At 35.6% G+C, this 12,253-nt stretch overlaps 3 protein-coding genes across 6 annotated transcripts; 1 reads left to right on the top strand and 2 right to left on the bottom strand.

Annotated features, from left to right (window-relative positions):
* LOC109328185 (ABSCISIC ACID-INSENSITIVE 5-like protein 5) lies at positions 573-4,521 on the top strand. 2 transcript variants are annotated; one of them, XM_019561514.1, is made up of 5 exons: positions 573-680; positions 1,205-2,323; positions 3,329-3,400; positions 3,514-3,543; positions 4,137-4,521. In XM_019561514.1, exons 2-5 carry the CDS (start codon positions 1,205-1,207, stop codon positions 4,209-4,211), a joined length of 1,296 nt encoding a protein of 431 aa, XP_019417059.1. In that variant the 5' UTR covers positions 573-680; the 3' UTR covers positions 4,212-4,521. The 2 variants fall into 2 exon arrangements, with proteins under 2 accessions (XP_019417059.1, XP_019417060.1); XM_019561515.1 differs by lacking the exon at positions 573-680 and adding an exon at positions 706-911.
* LOC109328184 (THO complex subunit 5B) lies at positions 5,495-8,360 on the bottom strand. 2 transcript variants are annotated; one of them, XM_019561513.1, is made up of 6 exons: positions 8,254-8,360; positions 8,023-8,223; positions 7,656-7,946; positions 6,942-7,278; positions 6,124-6,461; positions 5,495-6,004 (listed from the first exon to the last, which is right to left on the bottom strand). In XM_019561513.1, the coding sequence occupies exons 1-6, from the start codon at positions 8,281-8,283 to the stop codon at positions 5,735-5,737; spliced, it is 1,467 nt and encodes a 488-aa protein (XP_019417058.1). In that variant the 5' UTR covers positions 8,284-8,360; the 3' UTR covers positions 5,495-5,734. The 2 variants fall into 2 exon arrangements, with proteins under 2 accessions (XP_019417058.1, XP_019417057.1); XM_019561512.1 differs by having other exon boundaries at positions 8,023-8,314.
* LOC109328186 (heat stress transcription factor B-4-like) lies at positions 10,736-12,253 on the bottom strand. Of its 2 annotated transcripts, XM_019561517.1 has the most exons (3): positions 11,847-12,253; positions 11,044-11,739; positions 10,736-10,989 (listed from the first exon to the last, which is right to left on the bottom strand). In XM_019561517.1, the coding sequence occupies exons 1-3, from the start codon at positions 12,102-12,104 to the stop codon at positions 10,918-10,920; spliced, it is 1,026 nt and encodes a 341-aa protein (XP_019417062.1). In that variant the 5' UTR covers positions 12,105-12,253; the 3' UTR covers positions 10,736-10,917. The 2 variants fall into 2 exon arrangements, with proteins under 2 accessions (XP_019417062.1, XP_019417061.1); XM_019561516.1 differs by having other exon boundaries at positions 10,736-11,739.

The following is a 12,253-nucleotide window of genomic DNA, read 5'->3' as shown; positions in this document are numbered from 1 at the left end:
AGTGATATAGTTTTTAGGAACTTATAGATTAGATCCACGAGTTTGGGGAAGTCATGGATCAGAAATGCGACTTCCCTATAATCTCGTGCATATAAAGCACAAGACTCTTACACATTCTCTCTCCTCCATGAAAGTAGTGTTTCCTATCCACGAGTTTCACTTTTTTAGAAGTCGTGTACCATAAACACAATTTTCATTCTATATTAATAACAAAAATACTCTTTAGCTTAATGGTTGTTGATTTACATAACCCCTAGGTTACTATGTAAACCAAGAAGCATTAGGGTAGAGAATAATTTTGTTATTAATGTACAATAGAAGTCGTGTTTAAAGTACACGACTTCTAAAAAAAATGGAACTCGTTGAGACAAACACGACTTCTATGAAGAAAAAAAATGTATTAGAAAAGTCGTATTCCTAGTCCACGACTTTCCCACAAACTATATCAAACACACACTATTCACACAAACTTTCAGATATAATGTCAAAGCTGAAGCTTCTCTCCTCTCATAAGTGGACAGTAATGATATATATTGAAAAAAGGGAAAGCAAAAAAGTAGACATTGGACACTTGGCGCATTCAGCCACACCCTTTTCTAACAGAACAACAACAAGAAGAAATAGGAATACCATACATCCTCCCATTTAAACATCTTTTACCATAAAAACAAACTCCACAGGTTAAATCTCTTCCCTTTCAGATTCCTCTTATTATTTTCAACTTTTTTTCACTCCCTTTCTTTATATTTCTACACTATTTTTGTTGACATTTTTTGAATCTTTAAACTAAAAAGCAAATCAGTAATTATTTTCACTGTGAACATTATTTCAGGCCTATCTGATTTGTAGTGTTAGAGTTGGTGCACAATTTTAACTAGACTTTATAATTATGTTAGCTAGGATGTTTCATAGTTAAGTAATCACAATTTTTACATGTATAGTCAAAATTGAACCTTTTTTTCTACTTGATTATTCTTGTACGCTCAGCATAAATTCAATTAGTTCTGTTCCAGAATATATATTTTTTTAATTTTAAAAAAGCTTTCTAGTACAGTGAATAAGAATCAGAATTAAAAATCGGATCTTTGTTCCAAAGTTCGATTTTTGAGAGTTGGGAATTCAGATTTGTGCTTCGTTGTAAATTGGGGTTCTGTTGTTTTGTACTGTAACATTGATTTCACCTTCTGATTGTGTTTCTCTTCAGATGAACTTCAAGGGCTTCGGAAACGACCCCGGTGGCTCCGATAACGGCGCCGGGGGGAGGCCGCCGGCGCCGGGAAATTATCTTTCACGGCAATCCTCTGTGTACTCGTTAACCTTTGATGAGTTCATGACCACTATGGGTGGTTCAGGTAAGGATTTTGGGTCAATGAACATGGATGAGTTGCTCAAGAATATTTGGACTGCTGAGGAGGTTCAAACAACGGGATCCGCCACCGCGATTCAATCGGGTACCGGTACACTTGGTGGTGTTGGTGTTGCTCATTTGCAAAAGCAAGGGTCTTTGACTCTACCAAGGACCCTTAGCCAAAAAACTGTGGATGATGTTTGGAAAGATATTTCAAAGGATTATGGTGGCAGTAGCGGAAGCGCGGTTCCCAATTTGGCTCAGCCCGAAAAGCAGCCTACTTTGGGGGAAATGACTTTGGAGGAGTTTTTGGTGAGAGCTGGTGTTGTTAGAGAAGATGCTCAACAATTCAATGCAAAACAGAATGATAGTGTTTTTGGTGGCTTAGGAATGGGGATGGGTTATCATCAGCAGCTGAATAAGGTTAACGGATTGACGAGTAATAATACTAATAGGATTGGTGGTGGTGGTGGTGTGAATAATAATGATCCAAATTCAATGGTGGCGCGCCTTCAGTCTCCTAGTACTAATTTGCCTTTGAGTGTTAATGGTGTTAGATCATCAAATCAACAACAGCAACAGATGCAGCAGAATTCACATTCTCAGCAGCATCAGCAGCAAATTTTTCCTATGGGTTTTGCTACTCAGATGCCACTGGCTAGTACTCAAGGAATGCGAGGTGGAATTGTGGGACTTTCTGCAGAACAAGGAATCAATGGTGGTGGTAATCTTGTGCAGGGTATGGTTGGTTTGCAACCTGGTCCTGTTCATGTGCCTATTGGATCTCCAGCTACCAGTGATAAAATTGGAAAGAGCAATGGCGATACTTCTTCGGTGTCACCGGTTCCTTATGTATTTAATGGTGGTCTGCGAGGGAGGAAGAACGGTGGAGCTGTAGAGAAAGTGATTGAGAGGAGGCAGAGAAGAATGATAAAGAATAGAGAGTCCGCTGCTAGATCAAGGGCTCGCAAGCAGGTAATTTTTTGTTCTTCAACTTGGTATTTTTTTATTATCATTACTGTTCTGAGATTATTCGGAGTTTGACTTTTAAAATTTCAATCAAGCTCATTTGTTTAGCTAAATAAACAAGCTTAAGTTTAAAGTTATGCCAGATTATTTAAATTACTTAAGCTCAAGATTTGTAGACTTGCTATTAATAGCTCGTGGAAATTTTGTACTGATAGATCCCTGCATCTCTTATTCAACATAAGCACTTGAATGCAAGCAAAACCTTTATTTTCTCTCTACTTTAATTCATAAGGAAAACAATTTTTAAGAAGAACTAGTACTTTTTTTATAGGAAAAGAAACTTTTGTTGAAAAGTAATGGGTAATTTGTCCTGGTACTTCGAGACAATACAACTACATGTTCAAACCATACTTTGAGACAATACATCTACCTTATATTAGTTGCCATGTTCCCTAAGTGTATCAAAACTCGAACTTGTATCTTTACTACTGCAACCTCCACCACTGAACATTGTATATTTTATTACCCGTGCTAATAATACGATATAGTGACATGTGCAACGATTTCAAGAATCAAAAGTATATGATGATGATTTTCGTCATGTTGTTGCTTTACTCTTAGTAATACTACCAAAAGTACCAAGCCATTGACAATTTGATTGTATCATCTGTGAACATGATGTATATACCATACAAGGTTATCCAGCAAAATGGTAATATGATAGGATCTGACCTGATGAAAGTTGAAAAGTTTTAAGAAAGTTACAGTTACGAGAAGTAGTAAAGGTCCAGGGTATTGCAAGGTAATGGAAAATCTGATTTTGGAAACATACTTAACAGTTGTGCATCATCATAAAATCGACGAAAGCATATAATAAGTTAATATTTTTCACCTAAAGTGACTTTAGTGGTTGCATAATGTGGGAAGGAACCTCATATGGGAATTTTGTAAAATGTGTTCACATATGTGTTGTAAGTTCAGTCTCAAACTTTGTTTTCCACTTATTTTCAGGCTTATACCATGGAGTTGGAAGCAGAAATTGCAAAGTTAAAAGAAGAGAACCAAGAACTTCAGAAAAAGCAGGTAATTTTGGTATTCTCGTATCTTGCATACAGATGTAGGCAAAAATGAACATAAATGGCTTAATTTCACTTACATTAAATTCATAATTGACAACAATTATTTGGATACTGCAGGAAGAAATCATGGAAATTCAGAAAAATCAAGTAAGTTAAGCTTTGGTTCATTCTTTTTACTGTGTTCTTTTCCCTTCTCTTTGTTTGAAGTCATTGTAATTGCATGTATTTGTATCAATCTTAACTATACAAGTCACAACATTTCCCAGGATTGAGAGCCATGTCCTTATGCTCCACTTCATGACTATTTGGTCAGCTGTGTCATGTATCATTTTTTTAACCATCTAAACATAGAATGCTATTTTGTAATACTTAACTAAGAGCAATTTTGGCACATAAAATATACTATACAATCAACTGCTTACAGTAAAATGAGATTTAACTGAGGAAGATTTTGCTTGAAGTTCTCTGCTAATAGAAATTGTGTCTTACTTGTGTTGCTTCTTTAAATTCAAACCTGCTTTAGTATCTCTATTCTTCCTACAATAAATTGTGATACTTGAAGTGTAGGCTACTTCAATTTTACATCTTCTACCTGTTGTTACTGTAATATGCTTCGACTCAATACACAATTTACTCTTTTTGTACTCCCTTAATATGTAATTCAAAGTATTTCATGCAAGGGGTTACAGAGATTGATGCCAACTTAATACTGAATTTTCTGGCATTTTATAATGACACAGGTTATGGAAATGATAGATTTGCAGCGAGAAGTCAAGAGGAAATGCTTAAGAAGAACACTAACTGGTCCATGGTAGATTGAAAACTGGATCATTATTCAACATCTAAAATCTATGTATATATAAAAACGCATTCCTGTGTAGGTTGAGGTGCTTGTAGTTTACAGATTACTAGATTAGAACATAGTTTGAATACCTTGCTTCACTTTTGAGCATCGTGTTAGTGAGGGTTAGCACAACACAATGAGAATATGTTCCAAAGTACCATGTTTTATTTTCTTTTGGGGCCAGTGTTTGGTCCTATTGTGCAGTAGGCAATAGCCATTGCACTGAATTTGATTCGGTGAGAGGTTGACAAGTTATTTTCCATTGTATGCCTTTTTCCTTTCATCCACTACTACCCACAACAGTTATTTATGAGACAAGCAATCGTTGGGCCAACTTCTAAATTGCCATGTTCTCAATATTGACACACTAACATCTTAAGTGGAAATTCAGTTTCTCAATATGGACACACTAATTAGATATATGTTCATCTTCTTGTTCAATTTGTGCTGGCTCATCAAGATCACTTTCGGTAAGCAATGAGTCAGAATTATCATCAGACTTTTTAAAACTTTGTGATCTAACATTATTGAGCGGAGGAGAAATAAGTTTAGAAATTAAGCTCAGTTGCTTCGAGTGGTCAAACATAGACATGTTAGGACGCAAAGTTGGAACCTCCCCATCTTCTGTTATACTCTCTCCAGTTCTTGCTTTGTAGCACCAGAACATTCAATTACATCAACATCCATTGGTTCCGGAGCATGCTGTTAGAACTGGTATCAAATCAGAATGTACAAACAGAAAATAGAAGAATAGATGCAAGATCAATGTGATCTTGTTCAGTAACTTGTATTGTTGCTGAAAATGTGTATACAATGATGAAGAACTCCTTCCACAAGAGAGTAACTTCCCTAACTGATTTCCTAAATCAGTTCCCAATTACAACTTCTCCAAAAACTACTCTTACAAGCTTTCCATCCTCTATTTATACAACTAATACACTAATCTAACTAACTAATAAGGGTATTATAGGTATTCCCTCTTTATTTAATTCAAACAACTCCTAACAACAAACCTCTTTTCTACTACCCTATGCCTACCCTATCACATGCTCATCTTTACAGGTAAGGTTCTTATAGCTGACCAACCATTCAAATTGCACAAAGGAGTGTGCTAAACCCATGGAACACTTTTGAAGGACAGAAGAGGCTACTCAAGCTTTGTAAGAGAATCTACCTGTTCCTAAGGCAGTGAAGCAATTCCACAATTTTGAACTTAAGCATGCCCAACCAGATCGATAAGCAACATAATTGGAGAGCCTCAAAACTAGAATGGAATCTCACCACCTGGACTGAAAACAATAGCCTTAAACATAGATACACACTACAAAAATTCATATGGATGGAGGCAAAGAAACAATAGTAAGAAGATGCCAGCCACACCAGAGCAACGCCCAAATGCAAAATTTGGGTTGATCAAATTATGATATTTATCTTCATTGAATTACAAGAAGGGATCTTCATATTCTACAACTTTAATCTTAGTACAGTGGTGACTCACAGAAGAGCCGGCTGAGCTTTTCTCCTTGAGCGAATTCTCTGCAAAAATGTCTGGACTCGGTTCTGCTGACGATATAATGAAAGACCAGATATAACATCTTCACTCCTGACGGCTTCACCATTGTCTGAAGTTTCACGACCAGTAAGAAGCAATGGAGACACCTCAGGCAGGAAATCAATTCCTGCCAGGTGTTGAGCCCATTTGTAAGGACGTGATGTTCTTTGGCTATCAAACACTTCTGCATCCCCAACAACGAGTTTGGCTGACTGCACCACCATTCAAATAAAAAGAAACGGCACATAAATAAAAAGTTGGAGGGATAAATAAACAATGTATATAGATAAATGAAGAATAAGCCAATAGATAGTAAAGAAAACACCCAAACCTGGCGAGGAAGCTCGAGTCCCGTATCATTGGGGAATAAATTGCATAAGATATCATTCTTGGAACCATCATTGGATTCTTCTGTTCCAACACATACAACGTTCAGATTTACCAAGTACTCAAACTTAAGAGTAATGAGTTTTGAAGGCATGGTATTAGAAGCCTCATCATCATACACATGGAGAGTGATTTTAAGTGGGTGAACTTGGAATACTCCTGCTTGATCAACACTCTCCTGTCCTTGAACCCGCCTTGGCCTTTTTCTCTGTCTCTGATCACCTTCCTCTTCATCAGGAGCATCATCTTCCAATTTGGAACTATCCACGTTAGTGGGAGTACCTGAGTAATAAAATTGAAACACAGTAAATCCACAAACTTTTGTATTTTGGATAGGAAAACATAGAGAAATTAATTTGAAGATGGCTTCAGGCTTGAAATATTCAAATTCTCAAGCAGTTCTAAAGCTATGTGAGGTATGGGCGTATAAAGAAGAAAAATATTTAATCATACATTTAACTGAGGCAAAGAAACATGAACTGAAGAACATGAAAAAACATGACACTCATGCAAGTACTTTAATACTGGTAATAAAGTAATAAACCTTCTATCTTTTACTTGTTATCCTAATGTTAATATTAAAAGTTAAATTTAACTATAATTTTCAGTACCTAACATTGTCCTCAATGATACGTTGGAGTAATAAAGATAATTTTCGTAATCCTATGTCATTAGACAAAATACAGTTGCAGCTGTAACAGTATTACTAACATAGAAACCCATCCAAAGAATGTTAAAATTGACATATCAACACTGAACTACCAGTGTCCTTGTGAGCTTGAATACAAGAAAAGGTTTGAGCATCTTTTAGGCTTCCTATGATCTCCAGGTCAATGGGTTGTCCAAAGGCCTCCTTTTGAGCCAACAACTGAGAGTAAATCACGTAAAGAGCTGGTGGAAGCAACTCTGCTGAATGATGCTGCTTTAGTTTCTTACAATGCAGAACTCCTAGTTGATTTTGTACTGGCAAGGATGCTTTCTTGAGAGACTTAAGATGCGAAGGGAGACTTGACAGGAACTTCTTTCGGTTAGCAATAGTCTCCAAAAGGATTTTCTTCTTCTGTTGCAACTTTTCATGAAGCTTGCACAGCTCTTTGCGCTGTTACAAAATTATAAATAAGAATCATAAGCATACTTACTATAACTGAAGCAACTTCTAGTTTATCAATACAAAACATTTTGTCAAGAGCAAGGGCACACAACGATAGCATTCGCTACTTGACAGCCGTGAGAAATACAACGTATGTGCTACATTCTATGTTTGGAGCATTTTACATATAGAACAGAACAAAACATGTTAAAAACAAAATTAACTTCATTAATGTCTCGTTCCTCTCTATGCTCGTCATCTTTGATCAATTTGCCAAACATTACATACATAAAGAGGAATGCACACTTTTTCTCACATATTGTGTCATTTCCTAATCCACCTAAAACTAATTGCACACTGTGAAATACAGTAGATGAAATTTTAACCTCGAATAGCTCAAAAGTGAGTCTCTTAAGCATGAAATCATGAGCAATGTCGTTGGACAAAATAGAATCCTTAGTATCCTGGGGAGCCTCACGGAAAAATTGATCCTCAGGTACAAGTTCAAGGTCAGAATACTTGGACTTGAAATCATTACAAGCCTTTATAGCTTTAACGTAGTGACTTTTCTCATACATAAGGTTATGAAGCTGCAAAGTCGTAAAATCCACTTGTGCTTTCGCTCGCTCAGTTTCCATTTTCACACGGTCCTCCTCAATCAGAATAGACCTATTCACCTGAAAACATAAATGAATTGTTAATTACAATTTTGCATATAAACCAAAGAACGAAAGAAGAAGAAATGATAAGGACCTGGCGGAGAGTGATGAAGTGGAGGAACATTTCGGTAACGAGTTCTGGAAGTTGTGATTTGGATTTACGCTCTCTTTTAATAGAGAGCATCTCAGAGATTATGTTCTCAACGGAAACTTTACTATTTTGGAGAATTTCGTATGGTGATTCATCGAACTCTCGGTGCTGATCGAAATTCGCAAATCCTTGTTCGTTTCCGTCTGCGTTAGGGATTGACCGTTCGTCTATTTCACTTTCTTCCATTAATCGATAACCTTCCATGGTTTCTTCACTTCTATGTTTCTCACTTCTTTTTCAGGTTCTCACAGCCAAACTCGAATAGAATAATATTATTGGGCTTGAGGTATTGAAAGCCCGATGCATTTCAAGCCTGGCCCAATTCTCACCCAGTTAAGGCCCGTTTTCCTTTCCATTCCCCATTTAGGATTCAATCTTTTTTTTTTTGTATGTATTCCTTATTCTATGATTAAGGAATGAATCTATTTTAAGATGTATAACTTTTTCTGATGTCTTTATATTACTAATTCAACATCTTATTTATATGTACTTATTTTTTAGGGTAAAGATAATTGGTATATCATTCCCGCCCAGTTTATGTGGTATTTCCTATTCTAGTTCTATTAGTTACTCTTTATAATAATTATAAAGTATTAACTACTGTATTATCTTAATTTTATAAAGAGATATATAAATATGAACATGTTTGTTTTTGCTAAAGAAACACTTAAAAAGGAATGAGACAATATATTTTCAGATCAGCTTACAAATTATATAATATATATTATAATGCGATATTTCACACTTTAAATTATATATGTCACCTTAATGTTAGTAAGAAGTTACTCCCAAGTTTTTCTTTTACATATTTTTAAGAAATATTTTCAAATTTTTACTAGGACAAGCAAACACGTGAACATATGTGTGAGAAGTTGCAGTAAGAGTAATTTTTTAAAATTATGAGATAAAATATAAATATTAATCTGTCAACTTAATTAGAAATTTTCTTATTGACGGTAATCACAAACCACAACTTTTTTGGGTCTAATAAAGATGAGCTGAAACCCGTTTTTGTGGGGTACAGATCTGTTATCCCACACAGTTAAAATTTACATATGGAGTGATATAAAGTGTGAGACAGCAGATATAATCTCATTTTTGTGACTGGTTCACTATTGCTGTTTCGCATTTAGCAAAGCTCAATCTTAAATACTCTAAAGTCTTAAGCCCGAAGGGTCTTTTGAAACCCATAAGGCCATAACCAAGTTTCTCTTCTCCAAAATCTTACTTGATATTCACACCCCTATACGCTTCTATACGTTCTAAGTTCTAACACTTTTTTATCAGCAAAAGATAATCTTATAAAAGATATAATTGAATATACAAAATATTATAATAGTAATAGAATGATTAGAAAGTGAAAAAAGACTACAAGTAAATGCATTTACTAAAAGTGTAACTCTCATCAAACTACATGATCTAAAAAAAATGATTCGAAGGTCACAAACAAAAGATGGAAGAAAAGTACACATGTCTAAACTAGGGTTTTAGGGGTTTTTCTTTTTGAAAGTCTTTTTGTTTTTACCCTTTTGGTTCTTATGAGACCAAATTATATATGCCAGCTTTATATTATTTTTATATTCCTCTTAACTTTAACCCCTCTTTATTGCTCTAGAGACCCCAAAAATAGATCTTTCTTATCTTGCTTTCTCTGATGTCTCTCACAGTTTCTGTCATTTTAATGCTCCACAGTTCCGCATGAATAATTTAGCATATGAAAATGCATATAGACAAACTTTATGGGAACACTTTACCCTTATAATGGGACAAAATAACAAGACTCAACCCAAAAAAGCAAAGACTCGTGAACCTGCAGGGAAAGGCACATATATTTTTCTGTGTTTATCAACCGTTCAAGAATCACACTCTGCAAGAAACAGAAGGGTGAAAAAATAAAAATAAATACTAGCCACAAAGTAGAGAGTGGTTTGAAAACGTTACTGTGATAAAGTAGGGAAAGGTCAAGGTTTATTGTCCTCAGGAGAAGAAGGCATAGAAGAAACCTTGATAGCAACATTTCAAACTGCATTTTTAGTCAGTTTCACTCACATTTCCCTTTCATTGAATAAAACTTCCTCACTGTTTTGAATATTTTATTCCTACATCTATGCACTACTGACAATTCATATAATTGTAAGAAGATTTATTAACCTGGCACCATGAATCGCTATGATGACCTTCTTTTTGCAGAAATCATAGTACTATACCCTATCTCAACCAAAACATCAAAAGATAAGGTTAAACAATATTTACTTAGTACTATGTTAACCATCCTCACTTCTAATAATGGGATTTTTTATGAAATGAATCTGTCATGTGCTGTCAGCTACATTATAATATGAGTCTAATTTACCATCACTCGTCTTTTCATCGGTTTTTGAAGCATTATGCATTATACTCTCTCTATTTCAATTGAGCTTGCATTAATGCAACTGAAGCATGCAGAGATCATAAACAGCAAAAAAAGATGAAGAGAACGAAAAGAATGATCCCACAAAATTCAGAGCAATTAAATGCATCAATGAGTATGACAATGAGAAAAACTACTTTATCAGAAAGAGGAGTTGTAGTATTTAAAGTTTACTATTAAATTCATCATCTTTAATCTAACCAAAACCCACCTACACCATCATCAGCGTAGGGAACAAGAAAGATAAAATAAAAATCGACGCTAAGTTATATGTACACAAAATCACAAATATTCAAAACCACTCACACACATGTTTTGATGTTTCAAGCAATATCTGTGCCTTCTTCAGACTCAAAATTTCACATACTAAAAAAAGAAATAAATAAAGCCAGTAAAAGAAGTAATCAATTGATGCACTAAGTACTAAACTACTTATAAGAGAAATTAGGAGGCATGAGATTCAAGCCCAAGTCATCTTTTTCCAAAACCAAACGAGCCTTGTTGGTCTCTGAGTTAGTGAAATTATTAGATCCATATTCTGGGTGCACCCTTTTCTTGGACTGTAGTGACACTCCAAAAAGCTTTGTCATGCAGGTATTACTACTATGCCCTTCAAGAACAGTCACTGAGCTCATCGAAGTGTTGGGGGGAGAGTTAAGAACACGTGCTTGATGTTGTGGTTGAAATGATTGCTTAGGGTTAGTAGTAGTAGAATAATAACCCAAAATCTGGTTCATTGGCCTTTGCACCATTGAAACATTAGACGATGGTTGTTGTTGTGGTGCATTACAAAATATGAAAGAAGAAGGTGAATAAGAATTGCTAGGAGCCACAGGCTTGACATGGTTCTGAACAAAGTAGATAATATCGTTATAAAGCTTCTTCATGTTTGCAAGCTCTGACATCAGCATATTGTTGCTCCTCCTCAGTCTTTCATTATCCTCCGACAAAGCCGTAACGGAAGTGTTGTAGTTAGCAGCGCCACCGTTCATGACTGAAGTGGGCGGCGGAGAGTCACACCAATTGGGTTGTTCATCTGAGTCATAGGGCGGAGAGATACTGACTCTACTCGTGAAGGGAAAGAAAGAAGGAACATCGATTCCTAGTGAAGAATCATGGTGATGATTCATTGATACTTGTTGAGGCATCGTTGTTTTTCTTCTATGGATCTCACATAGCAAGTGTTTCTCTCCTTTCTTGAATAATTCATTAGCAAATTCCCATCTGTCTGGTACAATCTTTCTAAAACCCTAGTTTATATGATATTTGAAACAAAATAAAAAGTTAGAAACTATAAAGTAGAACAAAGAAGAAGAAAAAAAAAAAGGTAGAAGTTGTTGTTTTGTATTTAACTTACATAAGTATTGAGTTGTCGAACAAAGCTAGAGAAGTTGTTGTGTTTGAAATAGTTAGGAAGAAGGTCTCTAGAGAAATCAGAGGGGCGCCAAACGACGAAGGTGGTGTCGTTTTCGCCCCAAGAGACAACATGATCGGTGTTTGGGTCATCGACGAGGTTGTATGTTTTGGTGAGGAAGGGTGCAGGAACTGATTTGTGTGAATCAAGAGAGAGTAAAATATCTTCACAGTTATTGTTGTTGTCTAGAAGAAGAGCCATTCAGATTCACTACTACTACTATTGCTGCTTAATTCCAAGGAGAGAATAAGTGAGAGGTGTGAGTGAAAATGAGAATGGTTTGGTGTGGGATAAAAATATGGTTGGTGGAGAAGAGAGAGAATTGAAATTATTAGTACACTAGTACTGCT

This window comes from Lupinus angustifolius, chromosome LG15 (genome assembly GCF_001865875.1).
Source record: "Lupinus angustifolius cultivar Tanjil chromosome LG15, LupAngTanjil_v1.0, whole genome shotgun sequence".
NCBI lineage: Eukaryota > Viridiplantae > Streptophyta > Magnoliopsida > Fabales > Fabaceae > Lupinus > Lupinus angustifolius.
The sequence above is the reverse complement of the archived record's forward strand: the minus strand, read 5'-3'. Positions and strand labels throughout refer to the sequence as shown.